At 42.5% G+C, this 22,242-nt stretch overlaps 1 protein-coding gene, 1 long non-coding RNA gene and 1 other non-coding gene across 22 annotated transcripts in view; 2 read left to right on the top strand and 1 right to left on the bottom strand.

Annotated features, from left to right (window-relative positions):
- Nucleotides 1-21,873, top strand: part of RHOBTB1 (Rho related BTB domain containing 1) — a 117,890-nt gene extending 96,017 nt beyond the window's left edge. For 15 of the 20 annotated variants that reach the window (XM_025435336.3, XM_025435334.3, XM_025435335.3 and 12 more), the window contains 7 exons: nt 1,188-1,373; nt 4,421-5,400; nt 7,043-7,161; nt 13,007-13,157; nt 16,168-16,256; nt 19,039-19,144; nt 19,668-21,873. In XM_025435336.3, coding sequence (XP_025291121.1) covers nt 1,188-1,373; nt 4,421-5,400; nt 7,043-7,161; nt 13,007-13,157; nt 16,168-16,256; nt 19,039-19,144; nt 19,668-19,837 — 1,801 coding nt within the window. In that variant the 3' untranslated portion in view covers nt 19,838-21,873. Of the gene's footprint in view, nt 1-1,187; nt 1,374-4,420; nt 5,401-7,042; nt 7,162-13,006; nt 13,158-16,167; nt 16,257-19,038; nt 19,221-19,667 lie in introns of all 20 variants that reach the window. The other 5 variants (XR_007410114.1, XR_007410113.1, XM_049108962.1 and 2 more) reach the window with 5 other exon arrangements.
- On the top strand, nt 4,164-4,354 carry LOC112652050 (U2 spliceosomal RNA). The gene has a single exon (XR_003131217.1). It is a non-coding gene; the product is annotated as a U2 spliceosomal RNA (small nuclear RNA).
- On the bottom strand, nt 6,731-8,981 carry LOC112651933 (uncharacterized). The gene is made up of 2 exons (XR_003131166.3): nt 8,761-8,981; nt 6,731-7,704 (listed from the first exon to the last, which is right to left on the bottom strand). It is a non-coding gene; the product is annotated as an uncharacterized LOC112651933 (long non-coding RNA).
- Nucleotides 21,874-22,242: the final 369 nt, after the last annotated feature.

Here is a 22,242-nt window from a genome sequence, read left to right as displayed (position 1 = left end):
TGGTTGCCTGGATATATTTGTTTGTCTTCATTGATATGTAGGGGGGAAAGCTCATTAATGATTTAAAAAGAAGGTGTTTTGATTCATCGACTTGATTCTTCTCATTACATAAACAATAAAGGCAATAAATTAACATCTAATAATATTGTAAGAGTTTATTTCTGAATTTAGCTGCAAGATAGTCTTGAATCCTTGGGCATAATTTTTCCTATTCTTTATGTTCTTCTGCCTCAATGTTTTCAAAGTCACCATTCAGCATATTTTGACCTAGAATGATTGGCTTGTAATTCTTATTAAAGATACCATTTAGCAGCTGTCAAACACCATAATTGAACAACTGTTTTGTAAAAACGGTTCTTTGGCTTCTAGAATGGTAAGTTATATAAAAATAGAAGATCCTTATGTCAAAATTGACTATAAAGTACTTTTTTCTTTTCTCCACTTACCTGCTGTGTGTCATATGTAACATTTGAGAAATCTGCTTCCAACATTCTCTTATTAGTCATCCACCTGACTCTTGCTGGCTTTCTGTTAAATACGACCTTCTTGCCATCTACCTAGTAGAGAGTCAAAATCCCTGCAAATTCAGGACATTTTCTTTTCAGAAACAGATAAGTGGTTGTGCTCTCTACATGTATACTGAAGTGGGAAGAAGGGCAGAAATCCTTCTGTGTATTTGCTGACCCTGTACAGCAAATACTTGTTATGTTTTCAGTAATGTTTAAACTGTTTGCTTTATCTCATTGGGTTTGAGTCATCATTGCCTTTACGTTTAAACTGATAAAAGGTAGTTTTATTGTTTTACTTTATCTTGAAACTATTTCTTGTGACAAACAGAAATAGTTCAGCATGTTGTGGCTTCAGGACTGAATCAAGTTTGGGTAATCATCTATCTTGTAAAATAACATCATTGGAAACTTCAATACATAGGTGTTCTGCAGTGCAGTTTGAAAACAAATTCAGGCTGTGTTGGTGCTGGAATGTGGGGGCTTCTCAGGCTGTTTGCATGACTCCGAGATGTATTTTAATACCCGTGTTTTGTTTTGTTTTGTTTTGTTTTGTTTTGTTTTGTTTTGTTTATTGTGACATGGTATAGCCTTAGATGGATGGGGGAGGGGAGGAACCATAATGATAAAAGAAAAAAAAAGTTTTAAGGCAATCCAGCTTCTTTTGTGATTTCCTTTTAGGTCTGATGTTGTGGTCCTCTGTTTTTCGATCGCTAATCCCAATTCCCTAAATCATGTGAAAACCATGTGGTATCAAGAAATCAAGCACTTTTGCCCTCGCACACCTGTTGTTCTAGTTGGCTGCCAGCTAGATCTCCGCTATGCTGATCTTGAAGCTGTTAATCGAGCCAGACGCCCTTTAGCGAGGTAAGCCAAGGGACTCAGTATTTTGCTGTGCTCGCCAAATTCAAATTCAGAGGTAACAGATGTCTCTGTAGCCTCAGGTTGTGCTCTTCAGTGGTTCTGGGATCCCATCAATCAGCCACGTGCTTGTTAATCCTGACCCTTTTCATGCTAGCTGTCCCATCCCCTCTTAGGTAAGGAACCCATTTTTGTAAAATGGTTGGCCAGTGCTGGAAGCGAATTCCTCCACTGTGACATGGTATGAATAGAAGTGCCTTGAAATTTGTAAAACACTGAACAAAATATTGGTTACTCCTTATAATGTCATTCTTGAAATTATGATTATTATAATAAAGTTAATGAACATTTGGGATGCGTTAGCCACAGTTCCTGGCCCCAGCAATATCAGGTTCATACAAATAAACACATCCTAGTCATCTCATTTTCCTCAGTCCAACCTCTGAGAATATTTCATTCCCAAAACCCCAGTGTCTAGTTTTTAAAAATCCTATGGACCCATAGTTGCAAAACAGCAACACTGTTTTATAAATGTCTCTATTAGTTATGTTTTTAAAGGGTCACAAGTTTAAAAATCACCTTTAAGGATTTGTTTGACTCTGTAGAAAATGTGGGTACCAATTTGAGGGGGAAATAAGAGTTTTTAAAAACCTGTGCCCCCAGCATGCCTGGGTGGCTCAGTGGTTGAGCGTCTGCCTTTGGCTTACGTTGTGATCTTGGAATTCAGGGATTGATTCCCACATCAGGGTCCCCACACGGAGCTTACTTCTCCCTCTGCCTATGTCTCTGCCTCTCTGCCTCTCTGTTTCTCATGAATAAATAAATAAAATCTTTAAAAAAAAATCCCATACCCCCTCCATATTCCCTTCATAAAAAATAGTTTTATATATATTTTATGTTTTACTAAATTTTTTGCTGAAGAGCATGGGTTTCCCAAAAATGTTGATATTAATACCTTCCTTTGATGTTTGCCTAATAGGCTTATTACAAAAATTTCGTAGAGACAGCTTTTTACACTCACAGCAAAAGCAAATGGTACTTTCTTTTGACAATTTCTGATGTTCTTGATGCATTTCAGATAAATTTTCTGAAAACTCTGAAAACTGAATTTTCACAGTCCTATTAAATTTGTAGACTAGGCATTGCATATTAGAAGCCACACAGGGAGGCTCATGGTGAAAGAGAGACTGCCCTGGCATCCAGAACTTTCTGTGGGAAAGAATAGGCTAAGATAGTGGGGCCTCACAACCACAGGCATGTGGAAAGCTGGAGGAGAGTATAAGACTGGTTAGAATTTGTACTTGGAGACCTGGAGGGAAGGCAAGGAAAAAGCAGATGGGTGTGCAGAGAGAAAGGCTGAACTTCCAGATTGGCTCTTCCGGGCATTTTGTGCTCCTGGTTCCTGGGACTGACTTGAAAATCACTAAGTGGTGAAACTCTTCAAGGCTTAGCTCAAATACAGCCTCCTTATGAAATCTCAGAGCTAATCTACAGAATGGATTGTCACCTCTGCGTCTTCCAGAATCCAGAGTGTGTCTGGACACATCTTGTTTATATTCCAGAACCTGTCTTTTACCATGTTACACTATAGTCATGGCACTCTTCTGCTTACACTGCATCCAAAGGTTTGGCCTCCTTGGGTTTGATTAGATTGTAATGGGCCTTGTGTACCGGCCTAAAGGCCATAGACTGTTCCATGGGCTTTGTGGATCCAGAGGAAATCTTTAAAAAGAATCCCAGCCTAAAGTCATACTTGTGTTATGTAAGGATTTTCCATGCAGCAGTGAGCTCTGTGAGCTAAAATGTGCAGAGTCTGAAGACAGATAGGCTAATGCACTAGTCCAAGCAAAAGAGGATGAGGGTAAGACTGCAGACATGGAAGAGAAGAGAAGCAGTTAGATGTGAAAGGAGGCTCACAGATGTGATGGAAGGGACCTAATGGGCTGTTGGATGTGGACCATTTAACCAGTCTAGAACTAAGGGATTCTAGACCCTAATTGCTTGACAGGCCTCTCGGCAACTTGCAAATGTAACCTCAGGCAAGCCTTTTAAACCCCCTCAGTTTCTTCCAAAGGTGGAATGAAAAATCACACCTGTAGGATTATTGTGAGGCTCAAATGAGAAAAAGCATATGGATTCGTCACAAAGTTATAAAGCAAAATGTAAGCATAAGGTGTTGGTGACAAAGATGAAGGTGGTGATGGTGGTAATTGTGGGAACGGCTGATATTTGTTAGCTGCTTACTGTGGGCCAGGTACCATGCTAAGCATATTGTCTCATTTCAACTACCCAGGAGCCCTTTAAAATGTGGATATTTATTATTATTCCTATTTTGCAGATAGGAAAACTGAGGCTTAAAGAGTTTAAGTAACGTGCCCAGGACCATATAGCTAGTAAATGGCTGATACTTCAGTTATTGTAGTTACTGCTGAAAGCATTCTTTTCCTGCTGGCCGAAATCCTTTAGATTTGGAAGACTTAAGGTTGATAGGTTTTTCAAGAGCCTTTTTAAAAGCCTGCATAGAGGGGCACCTGGTGGCTTAGTTGGTAAAACACCTGCCTTCAACTCAGGTCATGATCCCGGGGTCCTGGGATGGAGCCTCCCCTCTCATGGGGGGTGCGCTTCTCCCTCTGCTCCTCCCCACCCAGCTCGTACTCCATCTCTCTCTCTCAAATAAATAAATAAAAATCTTCAAATAAAAATTTTTTAAACTATGCTTAGGACTTTAAAGGTACAGTTCAATCAGGTACTTTGATAGGCCCTCATTGCCATTTTTTCCCTAAGATGAGGCTGATTATTGATTCCCGGCCTTTTGGCTAAGATCAAGTGTAGTATCTGTTCTTATCAGTTTAGTATCTGATACATCCTCTATCCGAGGACAACATATTAAATGGATTTTTGGAGCAGGGAGATGGAATAGGAGCTTGCTCCATCCACTCCGCACATCGACCTGGTATTGCAGTACTTCCCGGAACGGTGCACCTCCACCCACAAAAAAAAATACAATAAAATAAAATGAGGCTGATTATAATTTTTTAAATCCTCTATTCTAGGCCCATAAAGAGAGGGGATATTCTGCCCCCAGAAAAAGGCCGAGAGGTTGCCAAGGAACTCGGCATACCATACTATGAGACAAGCGTATTTGACCAGTTCGGCATCAAGGATGTGTTTGACAATGCAATCCGAGCAGCGCTGATTTCTCGCCGACACCTGCAGTTCTGGAAATCTCACCTAAAGAAAGTTCAGAAACCTTTACTTCAGGCACCATTCCTACCTCCAAAAGCCCCTCCACCAGTCATCAAAGTTCCAGAATGTCCCTCCACGGGGATGAGCGAAGCTGCCTGTTTACTGGACAATCCTCTGTGTGCCGATGTCCTGTTCATCCTTCAGGACCAGGAGCACATCTTTGCACATCGAATTTACCTCGCTACCTCCTCTTCCAAATTTTATGATCTTTTTTTAATGGAATGTGAAGAAACCCCAAATTCGAGTGAAGGAGCTGGTGAGAAAGAGAAGAAGAGCCGGGATTTCCAGGGGCAGGCATTGAGCCTTAACCCGGATGAGGAAAGGGAGGAAGGTGCCCCAAGGACACTTCAGACCAGTCAGTGGAAGTCCTCGAGCCAGAGCCTGTCCCAACAGGAGAGTCTGGGGCTGGAAGCTGAGAGCTCAATTCCAGAGATGCAGACTTTGTCAGGCTGGAGCAAGGGGTTCCTTGACATGCACAAGGAGATGCAAGTCAATCCTGTCTCCAAGCGGCTGAGCCCCATCACCGTGGTCAGAATGGACTCATCCGTCCAGCCAGGCCCTTTTCGGACCCTGCTCCAGTTCCTTTATACAGGACAACTGGATGAGAAGGAGAAGGATTTGGTGGGCCTGGCTCAGATTGCAGAGCTTCTAGAGATGTTTGATCTGAGGATGATGGTGGAAAACATCATGAACAAGGAAGCCTTCATGAACCAGGAGATTACCAAAGCATTTCACGTCAGGAAGGCCAATCGGATAAAAGAGTGTCTCAGCAAAGGGACATTCTCAGGTAAGTGGGTCCAATGGTAAAGGCATCGATCCCTTTGGTCTTGTTTCATCAAACATTAGCCATACACGAGTAGGGGACAGAATAACCATCACTAACATGTATAAATCCTTATTTTTTTCATGTACCCTTCTAGCTTGCACATATCCACCTATTTAATTCTCATCAGATTTAAGAGCTAGATGTTTTTCCATTTTGCAGATGGGGAAACTGAAGGACAGAGAGATTAGGTAACTTGCCCCGGGTTATATAGGTAGTAAACGGTAGAGCCAGGATTTGCACGCAAGCTCCCCTCTAAAGCACCAGTGCTTCTCATAGCTAGGCCACACGACCCCTGAGCCAGAGCCAGCACCAGAGCCAGTTGGCTTGATGCTCACAATTCCCCTTCAGGGTCCTTTCCCTGACCAAGTCTACTCTCTCCACTGACCCTTTGGCCTGGAAATCCTTGAAGTGATTTTGGCAACTCTCCTGCTATCGGGAGTGCCTCATCTGTCCACCTCCCCTCCTTTTCTTTCCCACACTCCCTTACCCTGCTCTTCTATATTTTCCTCTCCTCTTCTTTGTCCTTGATAACAATGTTGTCCACTGCCCACAGCATCTTCACATAATTGCTTTACAGACTTTTACTAACTTCTGAAATTGCCTTTGTGTGTGTGTGTGTGTGTGTGTGTGCGTGTGTGTGTGTGTGTGTGTTTCATTGTAAAAATTTAACTTTCTGACTTTTCCTTATGCGGACACTTCTCTTTCATCCCTTATCTTTCATAATGCCTGTCATAATACACATTTAGTACTATACATTTAGTCATCAGTTACTGAGTCTGTTCAATAATTTTAAAGCTTATAAATAATATTTACTTGAAACGTTGACCATCATGAAACAGAAGCCATCCTGAAAGCTAATGAAAAGCAGTGTTACAAACCTGCAGTAAATTAAACAATGGACCCTAAGGGAAATGAATTGAATCACAGTCCCCTTAATGCAAAGGCATAATGACCAAATACAGTGTGGAGCTTCAAGTGGATTGTCTATTTAAAAAAAAAAAAAAAAAACTAAATACAATTTAGAGATAACTGGAAAATTTTGAATATGAACTAGATATTGGATGATATTAGGGAATCATTGCTAATTTTCTTAGACGTGATAATGATTATCTAGAAGAATGCTCTTATTTTTAGAAAACTTGATAGTTTGAAGTGTAATGCTGTTAAAAAATGTCTACACAAATATATATATATATCCAAATATACATGTATATATACATATGCACACGTATTCACTATCTACACACAAATGCGCACATACATATAAAGCTAAAGCAAATGAGGCAAAATATTAACAATGTACTATTTCTTCCACTGTTTTTATTATGTTTGAAATTTTTCAGAGTATGGAGAAAGAAAAATATTCCTTTCCTTTGTGTTACTGTATGGTTCAGAGAATTTGTGCTGGGATCTTAGGTGCAATTTTAAATGTTTACCCCTTGATCCTTGGATGGCATAGAAGGAATTGGCAGTTCCAGAGGTAGAGGTTGATACAAAATCACGAAGGAAAGATACGGAAGAGAGGAGCAGGAGATGTAGGTTGATGAACAAGGCAGACTCAGCGGAGCTGGCTCACGGTTCTGTTTCCTCAATCCTTGGGCAGATGTGACATTTAGGTTGGATGATGGAGCCATCAGCGCCCACAAACCGTTGCTGATCTGTAGCTGCAGGTGGATGGCTGCCATGTTTGGGGGCTCATTTGTGGAAAGCGCCAACAGCGAGGTATGTGCCTTCTGAAAAGCCTAAGTGGTATCTTCATGAACGTGTGTGTGTTTAATTAACCAGATGACTTCAGTTCTTCAATTGTTTCCATGAACGAGTTCCTTAGGCAGTGTTGAAGTGTCAGTTAGCCTCTTTTTTTTTTTTTTATTGGAGTTCAATTTGCCAACATATAGCATATCACCCCGTGCTCATCCCATCAAGTGCCTCTTAATTTTGCAGTTACAAGGAGCTGTTGACTGTTGCTCACCGCTTTCATTTGTAAAACAGGATCAGCTCTACCTTTTAACAAATGTCACCAAGCGAGATACTATCAAAATCATATACAATAGGGGCAGAATCTGTCTTCCAGAAGCTTCTTCAATCATGGGAGTCCTGGGCTCAGCTGAGCCCCTGCCCAGACAACGACCTTAAGAAGCCACATCCTTGGCCGCAGTCTTCTCCTCTGCCCTGCCCGGTCAGGGACAGGGACGCGCTGATGGTCTCCTTGAGCTATAACACCCACTGAGGCTCTGCCCTGACTTGCCTCCTCCAAGGGTTTGTTACCTGGAAGGAAACAGTGATGGAGCAAATGATCACTCCTCTGAACACTCCTCTCTTAAGTCTAGTGGAAGCCACTGAGCCACTTCTCCGACACTGGCCCTGTCTCCAGAGGAAGGATATTCTTAGAGCAGAGTGAGCAGTATCTTGAAGACCCTACATGTTCATCTTTTTTACAAACTCGGTTGGAAAAGAAAGATAAATTCCAATCAAGCACTTCTAACTTTAGTCTAGAAGAGCAAGCATTTTTGTTCAGTTTCGAAAGTATTTTTTAACCATCTTTTTTTAAAAAAACACGGGGACACCCCATCAAGTTTATTGTCCTAAGAGCTTTGTTTTGCATATCTCAGCATCTCTCCACACTTTTAAAAGAAATAAAGAAAACAATAGCTAACTTTTCGAAAGGGGCACTCACACCAGAAATCTGAGCACTCCCATTGTGACCCAGGAGCCTGCATTTGCATCCCCAAGTAGGGAAGCAGAATCACAAGCAGGGAAGGCTGGGGCAGAGCAGGTCACTAGGCCACCTCCTGCTTCCAGAACAAACTGCAGCTGCTCCTAAACCAACCCCCACCAAAAGGCTGGCTGCTGTGTGAGGCAAAAAGTGTTAGAATTATTCCTATGACCTCTCTTGGTGTCTACCAGCCTTTATGAATCAGGAGGTTCTCTGCTGTAACTAACGAATTCTTTCCTGTGCCATCAGACGGGTTTCAGCGCCGCCGTGTCACTGAGACTACAGCTGCCTACACAGTGGAAGCTGCCCAGTGAAGGATGTGGGGCTCAAGTCCCAACTCCTCCACTTCCAAGCTGTGTGCTCTTGGGCAAGCAACCACATTTCTGAGCTCCAGTCTGCCTATCTGGAAAGCATGATAATAACCCACAGTGTGGTAGTGAGGTGTAAAGGTCAATACTTGCAAATCACCCCATGAGCATTAAGTAAATGTAGCCTCCATTCGTCTTATTTTGATGTTAGTAGTGTTATTACTCTTTCACTCTTACTTCCGAGAAATTTTGGGGAAGCCACTGACTAATAAAACTTCATCCAAATGGCATTTCACTTACTTGAGTAATCTCCAGAGATAAAGGGCCTGGAAGCTTGCTTCCCTTATTTTTCCAGCTCACTGAAATGTGTGCTCATTGTGCAGCAAGTGCTCTGCCGTTAACCAGCAGAGAAGTTGATCAAGGTCAGGAACCCAGGCACAAAGGGACACTGTCAGAGCTGACCTCACAAATGCTAATCCCCTTTATCCCTTCCCAGAATGGACCGTAATCGTCTCCAGATTAAAATGTGCAGGAGAGGTGACCAAAACAAAAACTTGGCAGCGAATGTGAATGCACACATATATGGTTAACAGCCTCTCCTGGAGAGGCCACCTGTTTAGCACTCCCTCCTAGAAAGGCTAGGGCATTAGAACTGTAGCTAAGGCTTCATGGGTATGGAGAGGTTCTACCCAGCTTAGAAGACAGAGACCATGGAACCCAAGCAACTAAAGGTCTATGCCAAATTCCTTTAGCCAATGTATCAAGAATGCCATGAGCTGTTGACATGTGTGCCCCTGCCTGCCCCTTCTCTGGATTTCCCATATAGACTATAAGGGTTATGTTGTTATGAACCCTAGTCTCGGCTTGACCTTGAGCAAGCAACTGATCCTCTCCAACCTTGTGTCCTTCCTCTGTAACATGGGGATAATGAGAGAACCTTCTTCAAAGGGCAGATAAGTCATGAGAGTACATGTGTAAACATAGAATTTGCTGCTTGGAACATACAAAGCTCAAGAAATATTGGTGACTGTTGTCCTGAAGAATTCTTGTTAAATTCTTTCCATGAGGGATTAAAAATCTTTGTCCTCTGAAAACCCAAAGTTAAAAAGCCCCCAGTTCCCTTCCTAAACTAGCAAAGTGTGGTTAGAGGGGTCATGGGGGGTGGGGAGGAACATCAGTTAAATGCTCAGTAAATATTCCATGACTGAAACGGCTTGTATTGGCACTTGGGATCTGTCCTTTCTAGGGCATCTGTTAACTCTTTACAGTCCTGTGAAAATCTGACTTCCCCTCAAAATTCAGCCCTTTTTTTTTTTGCATTAATAGAACTCTCATGCATATCTAAAAAAGGAATAAAATATACATTGATGTTACTTTAACATTTTTTTGTCATTTAAGAAGCCACTGTATCTTACTTATATTTTTCTCATTACTTTTAATGTAGCAGTAAGCATAATTCTCTCCCCAGAGGTACTCAGCAAGTGGTTCATTAAAAATGCATGCCTGGGTTGTAGTAAGCAATGCTCTGGATCTGAAATACTTTCTCATTCTCTATGAGACCGTCTCTAATTATAAGCCTAATAGTCTGAGCTGATCTTCACAATTAAAATTTTAAACCAACGAAACTGGAATATGGAACGTTGTTTAGGATAGCATTATATTCTCTTTGCTGACTTTTCTTTTAAGCTCGATCCAGCAGGTAGGATGCCAATTCTTAATTCTATCTCTTATGTAGCTTTATTTATATTATTTTTCAAAGTTCTATGAAACGTCTCTCCATTGTTATACATAACATTGAAATCACAGAAACAGACTTTAAAAAGAAAATGAGAGAAAAGGTGCAGGTTCTGAATGTGGTATTAATTTATTCTCATTCACTGTAAAGGTCCCCTAGCATTATTTACCCAAGAAAGCTGTCCTTCAAAAAACTGTTAGCATCATGTTATACAACGTGGAAAGAGTAAGTCATGAAGGATTACAAACATCAGAACACTCCAAAGACATTAGAAGTATTGGGGCAAGGCTGCTTACAGGAGTCTGTCATTTTGCTGCCAGAAATCATTTCTTTTCACTTAGGATGTTCATTTTACCATGACTTAGAACATACTCTTACCAAAAAATGCTAATATCTTCAAACTCCAGAGTCTTAGTGAAGAAGAAAAGGCTGTAGGTATCACCTCTTCCAAATCCCCCACCGCACACACCATTTAACAGATGAAGACACTGAGGGTCAGGGAGAGTAAATGATTTGCCAAAGGTCACACTCATTTTAGTGACAAGCCTCTGGGTCTGCACCAGCCTCTGGCCTTGTCAGCCAAGCCATTATTTTCCAAAACAGCAGATATCCCCATAGCTGAGAGAGCAGGTGTTCACAGAAAGCTCTGGGATATTTTATATTTATGATCACTAGCACTTACAACTTTGTAAAATATATATACTTTCACTATCAAAATGTTCCAAATTTTGAAGTTTCAGAACTTAACCTCCAATTATCTAGAAAATTTTACTAACTCAATCATGATCTGTATAAGATAAATCTATGTGTATGTAAGCATATACGCAAGTATAACTGATATTAGATTCACTGGATTAGCAATTAATTATACTACTATGGCTTCTTTATTTTAAAATAATATCAGTAAGAGTTTCTACTTGCCAAGTTCTGTCTATTGTCAAGGTCATGCTAGAAACTTGAAATGATGACAGTTGTTAAATCCTTGATGGTAATAACCCATGCAGCTTATTTACCAAATCATAATTGTTTTCATTGACTATGTCTGAAAGGAGGTGGGTATGTGATTTTCTTACTATTTCTAGGATGGTTTGGAGGCCTTCCCTTTGATACATTAATAGAAATCTCTATCTGAAAGGATATTCTGGGTCACCTGGGTGGCTTAGCAGTTGAGTGTCTGCCTTTGGTTCAGGTCACGATGCCGGAGTCCCGGAATTGAGTCCCATATCGGGCTCCCTGCATAGAGCCTGCTTCTCCTTCTGCCTATGTCTCTCTCTCTCTCTCTCTCTCTCTCTCATGAATAAATAAATAAAATCTTTTTTTTAAAAAAGAAAGGATATTCTTTCTGAGGTGGCTGGTGGCTGTGCAAGAGGATGATACAGATTGTTATAGCTTAAATGATTCTGGAACCATGACACTAGAATGCCTTGGCCATGAGCCCCATGTAGATTGTGAAGGTAATATATATGTAATGAGAAAGATTAGATATATAATATAGATGTAATCATGTGTGATACAGATATAATCAAATATAATACATAGATTATTATCTTTATATGGTGTATGGAGGTTTATTAAGTACCAGAAATAGGAAGTTAATAACTGTTCATTCTTTTGAACTTAGAAATCTAATTCTTAAAAACTGTTAGTGAAATATGGTACTTTATCGTACTGTGACCCAAACCTCTGCTTCCTTGCCATGAAGGGTTTCTTGTATTGCACAGCGATTCTGAGCATAGACCTTAGAATTATACTCCTTAGGTCCAAATCCCAGCCACTTACTGGCTCTATGACCTTGAACATGGGACTTACCCTCCATGAATCTCAATTTCCTTATGTGTAAAATGGCAAATATAATAGTTTTTCCTCTTAGGGAGAATGTAAGGATCAGATTAGATAATGTGTGTGGGAAGCTTAGCACAGTACCTCGTATATAGGCCTTCCATTCAGGTTACCGTATCACCATCATCATCCCAGTAGTCAATGGCAACGATACTGTTCTGTACTATACAAGGGCCCATCTTGTGGGGTTAGTTTGAGTCCGTGTGCTGCTAATCTGTGTACATCCTCATTGATCCATCCCTGGCTCTAGGGAACTCCAGCATGTATCAATATTGGCAAGAACTACAAGTGCTCAGGAGGTCTCAAGATTAGGTAAATCCTATAAAGGAGAGTTTATCATACCCAACCAACTGTTCCCCCACAGGTAAAGATTTCTTTGGATTCTCAGAATCTACTGATAACCTGATAATATTCCAAAAATTTGGAATCTATGGCACAACCATAGGAAAAATAATGAAGTGTGTATCTTGTGTTTGCATATATCGATAGAACGTTGGAATCAAGCCAGTCAGTGTGGCAACTGAGGTGGTTGCTCATCCTCTGTTTTGACATCTTAGAGAGCAGGGCTCTATCGTGTGTCAGCAACAGTGGGGTTTGCAGCTCCCCCCAACACCTGTCATGTTGCCCAGGAGATTTCTTTCCCCACAATAGAATATTAGAAGGTACTTGGCAAGGAGAGCCCATAATGTCATCATACATTTACAGCCCATTTGTCTGATTTATAAGTCCAAATAGCCATTTAAAAATTCCAAATCAGGCTTTGTCAGGCAGCCCCACTCTTTTGTCATCTACAAATCAAATGGTTATGTTTAAAGCAGTAAATAGCGAATGACTTCTACGTGCAGCCTCAAAGCAGGTGTCCCAGACTTGCCAATATCAAATCGTACGGTTGGGATATTTATAAGCAGTATAGCTTGAAAATGTACCCACTGCTTTCTTCTGCAGAACTTAGCTTTTCAAATAACATTTCAGGTATATCTCCCGAACATAAACAAGATGTCAATGCAAGCAGTATTGGATTATCTTTATACCAAGCAGTTGTCACCTAACTTGGACCTGGACCCACTGGAATTAATTGCCTTGGCAAACAGATTTTGCCTGCCACACTTGGTTGCCCTTGCAGGTAAGTCTGACGACTCAGAACCATGCACTGCCTGACTGTCAAATTTATCAAAATCACATTTAAACAAAAATAACATTTCCAGGAAATAAAAAACTATTTTTATCACCCAATAGAGGATGTCTTGTGCAGGGTGATATGAATTGATCAAATGTATCAGACAACCCAATTCAGTTCCACAAATATTTCTTAAGCAGCTACTTTGTGGTAGGCCCTGTAGGAGTATGCAGTTATCACGATGAATAATGCATGACCCCTGCCCTTGAGACCCATGCTCTGTCTATGCACTCTGCCTCATTTGTGGGCCATGGAATTTAAAATAAAACTATTATGTCCATATTATCCCCATAATGTGTGCTCGGACCCAGTCTTCAAGAAAGACACAGTAGGAGGCAGTGGTTAAGAATATAGGCTACAGAACCAGATTGCTCAGGTTCACATCCCAACTCCACCATTTACTGGCTGGATGACTTCACACTTAACCACTCTGTCTCTGCTCTCTCTCTTTAGAATGGGGATCATGTTATTCTACCGTAGAGTTGTTACAAAGATTAAGGAGTTAAGATATATATAAAGTTCTCAGAACAGTGTCTGGCACCTAGTAAGCATTATGTAAGTGGTTTTTTTAAAGCTATTTTAGAAAATGTTCTGACATTGTCAAGAGCATTTTGGGAGACAGAAAAAAGGGGGACTTGGCTTCACTTCCCAAAATCTTATGCATCATTTCTGGATTTGTTCAGTGGTTAAGCTGAAGCAGGTCTAAATAGGATATGTGTATTCACATACTTTTTTCTTAAATATAAAACTTCACCTTCATTTACCAGAGGGGTCAGTTAGCAATCTGGGTGTTTGTCACTGCATTTTCTGACCCCTGTTAACCGTGAAAGCAAAAGTAGTGCCAGTTTTGTGCATTGGCCTACCTGTCCCCAGCACACGGAAAAGTGTCTGAGCATATTAGCTTCCCAATAAGTAACTGTTGAATCATTAAGTAAATGAAAATGAATGTTTGAACAAACCAACTGGTCATATCTGCACTTGACCTTTTGGCAGTGTCTTTAGAAAAAAAGGTATTTCTCTGGACTCCAGGTTTCTACTACACTCATCCAACTGGAGCTCAAAGTCCTCTTCTTGCCTTACCACTTCCCCCATTGGTTAGAAAGAGATCATTGAAGCATTGCTATGGACTTTTTTAAAAATGCTACTAACCAAAACACCCGAAGTCACAGATCCAGAAGAGTAAACAGCTTTTTAAATGTTAACTCTAAGAGGCCGCGATGGGCAGTTCCTTTTTTCAGAAGTATGGGTTCTGATCCATTGGTCTATCCAGCTTGTACAAGTATTTATCCTTTGAGAGGATGAATTTGATTTTTTTAATAGAAACAATTTGGAGCCAAATCTGTTGAACAAGGTTTGTGATTGAACTCAGTGCCATTTTTGTTTAAATATTAAATATGGTGATAAAAACATGAGACTGACTTCGTGAAAGGAACTGAACCAAGGAGAGGTTCTTTTGTCACCTGCAGACCTCTATGTATGTTTCCTTTTGTTATTAAGTGCTATTGTTACTACTGTGATGAATATGCAGCTGCCTAAGCTGATCCCTTTAATTATTTATAGTGTTTGGTAAGTATAGAGTATTCAGGACATAGTTTTTAATCAGAACATAGTTTTTTTTTTTAAGATTTTATTTATTTATTCATAGAGACACAGCTAGAGAGAGAGAGGCAGAGACCCAGGCAGAGGGAGAAGCAGGCACCATGTAGGGAGCCCGATGCAGGACTCGATCCGGGTCTCCAGGATCACACCCCGGGCTGCAGGCAGCGCTAAACCGCTGCGCCACCGGGGCTGCCCAGAACATAGTTTTTAAAAATCTTTTTTGCAAGCCAAAGTGTTAAATGAATAACAAGAAAAGTTGTTACCTAAAATTAAGAAGCCCAATGACTTCTTTGGAAAATGTGGTTCCAAATAGTTCTTTGTCAATCCAGCTGAAGAAACCTGTGCCAAAGAAACCATTAAATCTAGATATCGTATTGACCAGATAGAGGCATGTTGACTAGCAGGTGCGTAGACCAGAAGAAGGTCAGCAGGACTGGGACAATGTACTGGATTAGAACAACAGATACAATGCTAGAGGTGAAAAGAGTGCCTTGACCTCAAGGAGGTAGGAATGTGGGCCTAGCCTGTCCCCACAGATGTCAATCCTAGAAGCGGGGACGGCCCACACAGAGGCAAGAGACCACTCAGTCTCAGAACCATAATTTAAGTTCAGCTTAGGAGCCTTGGACACAGCTCCCAGGCAGAAGTGGCCCTCCCAACTAGATTTTTGTTACTTCTGGTTGAAGTTCCCCCCAGTTTCTAGAATCTAAGAGGCTGAACAATATGTTACCCATCTGCAGCTGTTGAGAAAGACATCTGTATTCACAATTGTAATTCCCCATATGGATTCATTCATCTGTTACTCAGTCCTTCCACTGTCAGAGATTATTGAGAATTGGAGTGATGAGTGGGCAAACTGTCAAACAAGAAGAGACTAAGGAATTTCGAGGACTCTAGGCACTGGCGGTCTGGAGCAGCACCATCCAATAGAACTTTCTGCAATGATGGAAATGTTCTGTGTCTGTGTTGCCCAATACACATGAGACTGTTGAGCACTTCAGTGTGACTAATGTGGCTGAGGGCATGAATTTTTAATTTTATTTAATTTTAAGTGAAGTTTCAATCAGCTCATGTGGTCTATAGCTCCTGTACTAGACAGTAAAGATCTAGAGGGCTCTGGCTATTTCAAAAGTGTGAACAAGTGTCCCAGAGTCATTGGTTCAATGGCCAGCGGCCAGAACTTTCCATGCTGAAAGGCCACCCATCACAATGGGCTCTGAGTTCAGTTCAGATGGCGGCCAGAGCTGGCTCCCGTATTCCTCCCCTCTTAGGTGGTTCCAGACCAGACTCTCTAGGTGAGAGGTCTGGCTTACAAGGATATGGTTCAACTTTCTCCTCTTCTCTCTCTCTTCCCTAGAGCAGTATGCTGTTCAGGAGCTGACCAAGGCTGCGATGAGTGGTGTGGGCATTGATGGGGAAGTGCTCTCGTATTTGGAATTGGCCCAGGTCTGTAACAATTTGCCTTTCACCTTTTAAATGTGTTCAACCAGTTCATTTAATGCTGATAAAACATTCCGCTGTTGCATCTGTCTAAATAAAGATGTCACCACTGAGTCACAGAGGGCCCTGTGTACACTGAGAAGATCTGAGAGTTTCACGTTTCATGCACCATTCACCCTGCTGGGCTTCGTTTGAGAAAACAACAAGGACCCTACCCCACGCCAGCCCCATTGTCCCCCGAGGCACCAGCTTCACATGTGGGAGAACAATGTGGGGCATGATAGGGGAAGGTTTTGTCTCTCCTTGTTTGAATTCTTGGACACATATTGGCCAAGATCAGACAGTTTCTAGAACTCCATGAAGCTCTGTAATACCCTCCATCTCACTGCAGCTCTCTTGGGCTTTTCCAAAATCAGTATTTGTTAATATCAATATTGTGATTCCATAATCGCGGCACACCCTTGCACTGTTCCAGAGAGGCCCCAAGATCCAGCCTCAGCATTGTCACGAATAACTTTACTCAAGGCACAAAGCTAAGCTCTGCCGCAGCTTCCTTAGCTGTAGAGAATGGAGATGATAACCCAGGTCCTGTCAACCTTACAGATTATTTTGAGAATCAAGTGGGAGAGAATGTTCAAGAAAGAGCAGGGAAGAGTAGAAGCCGTCTCATGGGTGCAGGATGCTTACTTCGTCCCTGACATAGACTCCTTGACAATGAGGTGACACCCTGAAGGAATGAAGAAAAAAATTCTTCAGTTCTCTCTCCAGCCCACTGGGTTTGTCTTTGTTCTCTCTCTCTGCGAGGGCTGTGGTTTACTAAGTCTTAGATCTGGTGATTTAAATGGATCTTTCTCAGTTCCAGAGAGAGGAGGGAGGCAAGTAGTAGGCCCTGTTGCCATTCCACCCATGGCCATAGGAATGGCTCGGATTCAAAAGGGGAAAAGGCTGAAGAGGACTTTATAGCAACCTGCTCTTTTTGACTTACTGTGCAACAAGTATTTGTGGTTTTCTCCCCACACATCCAGCACCGTGCTAGACAAAAGGACACATGGTTATAAATGGCAGATTCTCTGCCCTTGGGGCAATCATAGACAGTGAGAGAAATAGAAACAAACATTATTAAAATCTAGTGTGAAAAACACCTTAAGAGAGGTTACAGTGAAAACCAACAACAAAGAACACCTATTGCAGTAGGATCAGCAAAAGGCCCCATCAAAGCTGGTTGTCCACATTTGGAATTTGAGGTATTTCAAAACAGGTCTGGGGCCCAGTTCATGACTTGTGCTCTCTCCAGTAACTATTCCTCCTGGAGAAAAGCAAATGACCCAGAATTGCATATATGGCCAGTCTACTTGAGGCAATGATTTGCAGTTGTGTCTGTTTGCTCTAGGTCCCTGCCCTGACAAGCCTTGGCAGGAAGAGTTTAAGATGGAGCCTCCCATGTCTTAGCTCATTCATTAGACCTTAGCCTAGTGGCATGCTGGGCTTAGTTAACAATCAGGTTGGGGACAGTGGCACCCTGATCTGTTGCATTTTCCAGTTTCATGGTATAAATACCCCTGTCTGACCAGTTTTAACATCATGAAATTGCTGACCTCAGAGTAGGGAAGATGGGTGCACAGTTGACTCTCTTGGGCAGGTACAAGCCAACTCCAGGACACCAATGCCCTAATCTTACTTTCAGAAAGAAATCTGATATCAAGAGAAATTGGAAGTGGGGCACCTGGGTGGCTCAGTGGTTGAGTAGCTGCCTTTGGCTCAGGTCATGATCCTGGGGTCCTGGTATCAAGTCCCACATTGAGCTCCTCATGGGGAGACTGCTTCTCCCTCTGCCTATGTCTCTGCCTCTCTCTGAAGAAACACTTCTCATGAGTAAATAAACTCTTTAAAGGAGAGAGAAAGAGAGAGATTGAAAGGATCAGCAAAAATTGTCTATAATGTCGAGGTTGCAATTCTCAGAGCTTCTTGAGTTATTTTCTGAGGACTTCAGCTTTTATATGGGCCTTTGTTCAGCAGAGATTTGGGCCCCAGAGGAAGCAGCCTGTGAGCTATCAGGATTCCACCTGATCAAAGAAACCTCAGGACCAACACACTGAATGGATGTCTGAGAAGGACAGGACAGAGTGTGGGGTGGGGGAAGACTTGCCAAATTTGGGGAGGAATGGGACGTGACTGTTGAATTTTGAGCACCAAGTCTGTTTTGGTCACGGCTGCCTCAGCTGCCACCTCCCCAAGCATCTGCTCAGAAAGGAGATGTTGTGGAGCGTCGGGTCCCTGCCACCCTGCCCACACCGCCCGCTCTTATGTAACCGAAGGACAGGTACGTGGACGGTCATACGGTCCGCAGTCTCCTCTTTCAGATCCTTGGCCCCCGCAAGCCAAGCTCTGACATGCGACACGGAGTGCTCTGTGGCTGAGGCTCCCTTAACCAGAGTCAGTGTCGCTGCTCTGCTGTCGGCTGGCACCTTCCAAAGGCCACGGTCATTTATCACTAGTGGGCCAGTGCAGGGGGAGGCTGGGAGGCAAGGAGTGCTTTCAGCTCCTGATTTGATACAGTGAGTATTTTGGGTGCACCTGTCACAGGGGTAAGGAAGAAGTGTGCCAAACGCTATTTTTGGCTGGTGTCAGGGCCACAGCCAAAGTCAAAACAGTGTAGTCAAAACAAGAGGTTGATGGAATCAGTCACGCGGGCGCTTTATCTCTGTCACCCCAACGGTGGCTTACTGTTTCTCGGTGGCCCCCCTTTAGAAAGCAGGAGTCTGACTCCCTTTTGGTCACTTCCCTGTAGTTCCACAACGCCCACCAGTTGGCCGCCTGGTGTTTGCACCACATCTGCACCAACTACAACAGTGTTTGTTCCAAGTTCCGCAAGGAGATCAAATCGAAGTCCGCAGGTGAGACTGTGGGTTCCCAGCTGTCCTGTTCTCATGGCCTCTGGACGAAGCATTGACCCTCTGTGCCCTTGAGCAGGTCTGTGGGCAGCAGGCAGCTCAGGGAAAATAGGCTCGTGGTCACACGCCTAGGCATGACCCAAAGAATTGTGGGTTTGGGGTTCTCTTTTTGAAGAGCTTCATAGCTGGAGGATTGGGTGGAGTGGGGTTCAGGCTTCCCTGCCACAGGGCACACTGGGCTCACCCTTATCCGAGGAGGCATGCCGAGGGCAAGCTCACACTCTGAAATCGAGTGGTCGTGGGCTCAGGTGCTCTGTGCACAGCTACTTCTAGCAAGTGATTCTAACTCTCGAAACTGGAGCCTTGCAATCTGCAAATGGTCCTACCCCTACCCTAATCCCTCCACGCTGGGTTGTCGGGACAGGGTGCCCAAGAGCAGATACGAGAAGCAGCTGGGCACAGAACCTAGAATGTAGAAGCAATCCACGAATGACGGGTGTTACCATCTGCATCTTTCCTTCACCAGACAACCAGGAGTACTTTGAGCGGCACCGCTGGCCCCCCGTGTGGTACCTGAAGGAAGAAGACCACTACCAGCGAGTGAAAAGAGAACGGGAGAAGGAAGACATTGCACTAAACAAACATCACTCAAGACGAAAGTGGTGCTTCTGGAATTCGTCTCCAGCAGTCGCCTGAGGAGGAAGAGATAAAAATGAGTAATCTGACGCACCACTTGTTAAAAGCACTACTGTAAAATTAGTCTTATTATTAGAGATAAATTGTAGTTCAGGTTTCAGGCACTGATCTTCCTCCACTTTCGTGCATTTCTCCTTGTTGGGATCAAAGCACAAGCTCCCCATCTATGAGCCTGGACAAAAAAGGGAAGCTGACACTCACGGCATTCCTTAAACTTATATGTATGTTTTTTGTTAGAAGGCTTAATAAACTTTAGTCTGTCACTTCGTTTCTTTTTATACAAAGGAAGACAAAAAAAATCCAGCTTTCATGTTTCAAATTCCAAATTGGAAAATATTTTTATATGGTCTCTTGTATTTTGTTGAAATGAAAATACTGTGTATTACTTTATTTTACAGGCCACAAATTAACCATGAAGTCGCCCTGTGATTCTCTTTGCCCACATGACCACCAGGCATTATTACATAATGAGAGGGTTATCCTCTCGTTGTGAAGTGCAGGGTTGGAATGAAATTCCCCCAAGCGCAAGTTAGAGAGTGTTTAATCTTTGTTCTGCCGAATAACACTGGCGTAATTACCAAGTCAGCTCCAAGACTGTGTATTTACAATATTTGCCGTGTAAGTGCTAGTAATTATATGGTTATATGTGCCATGTAAAATATAGTGATATCAAGTCTTCTGTTGTTTAAAATGTCCAGATTCAAAAGGATAATCTTTATAATCATTAGAAGGGCTTATTAAATCCCAGCAGTATCCAGGGCAAACCCACCGGGGGACCCGAACACACGAGACGCCCTCAGAGCACCAGTGTCTGAGTGGCTGTGTGAGGCTTTGCGTCTCCTGGTGTCCCTGGGTCTTGCCATGCTTCTGCGTGCAGATTCTTCAATGACTTGAACTGAGATGGGCAAGGGAAGGGATCCCCAGACTTTGTCCCAATCGTCGGCAGGCTTGTCACATCTCACCCACGGAAACAGGCTTCTCAGGTCTCTTACCTGCAGCCAACTTCACTTTGTAAGACACGCATTTTTAACTCTTCCCAGGGAAAATTCATGCCACTGTAGAAGCAGGCTGAGGCAGACCACCCACCCCTGCCAAAGGTCAGCGGGGCCTGTGAAGGCGTAATGCTGGAGGCTGGGTCGTCTGGGGTCCCTGCATTCTCCAACGCAGACAGGAACCTTATTCCAAGAGTCTAGGAAATGGTGCTATTGTTAGTCTTGACCCTTTGTTGTTCTGAGTTTTCAGTGTTAAAATGGAAAGTATTGAGCAGGGGAGCTTCAGAGAAGCAGGCAGCCGTTGCTTCTCTACACATTAAAATGCTACAGCACTCATACGGGGCATTTTAAGGCCACAGCTCCATACCTGCTGTGGGATGTGGTGTGGTGGGGGCTGGGGCTGATTTTGTTGGGAGGTCAACAGAGGATGCTAAAGGCTGTTGATTTTTTTTTTCTAGCTTTCGAAAGTTGGAAAAGAGACAGTTGAGTCCAAACCCCACTATTGACAACCATACGCATTTGAAAATCTATCCAGATTACAGATGGACATTTATTACTGGCAGTGGATACACACCAGATCCAAGATTTTGGAGAGGCTCAGAAATGCATCACCGCCTCATGGCAAAGGAGAGGGCAGTAGAGTAGAAATGGATGGTTGTAAATGCATCTACCTTAAGTTTTGGTCCGTAGTGTTGTAAATCATTAACAGGAGGAGAAAGGAGACAGAATGAGAGGATAAATGTCAAGACTCAGGAAGAATTGACATATATCCCATCCTAAAATGATAGAAGTTGAGTTTTTAGTGAGTGGTCAGAGTTGAATTTATACAACCAAAGTTCCCATGTGATTGTAATCTTGCCAAAACATAATGGACACATAAATGAACCTGGGGTATAAGCAATAATATCCACTAGTGTTTGTTATCAGCTACTGTAACCAAGTGGCTGGTTCATTTGGTTGATGCTGATTATGGCCTTTAACTATGGTGGTTTGTTTCGTGTTTTTTATTTCACAAAAAGCCAATAAAATTGTTTAGCTATAAAATGCCTCCTTTTTTTTAAGGACTACCAAAATGTCGTGTGTGTGATTTTCATAGCTTTTTCTGAAAACTATCAAAACTTTAGAGGTGCTGGTCATGGGGGATCCGTGTGCTTCCATAACAAGGCCAACTGTCCTCTCTGTTTTCTATACTGTCAGCAGAGTTTCCAATGCCACCATGTAGATGTGAGATCTGGCTCTTTCCTCTTGGATAATACAGTTATATCACTAGATACAGTAGAGCATTGGAAAAAAATACAAATGGTGTCCATAGCCTAATGGGCTTATTATAATCTTGGTTTTGGACAATTCTGGCAGAAATTAGTGAAAGATTGCATTGTAGTTTATGAAGATCATGAAGATCAATCTTTTCTT

Source organism: Canis lupus, chromosome 4 (genome assembly GCF_003254725.2).
Source record: "Canis lupus dingo isolate Sandy chromosome 4, ASM325472v2, whole genome shotgun sequence".
Classification (NCBI taxonomy): Eukaryota; Metazoa; Chordata; class Mammalia; order Carnivora; family Canidae; genus Canis; species Canis lupus.
This window is presented reverse-complemented; position numbering and strand designations above follow the sequence as displayed.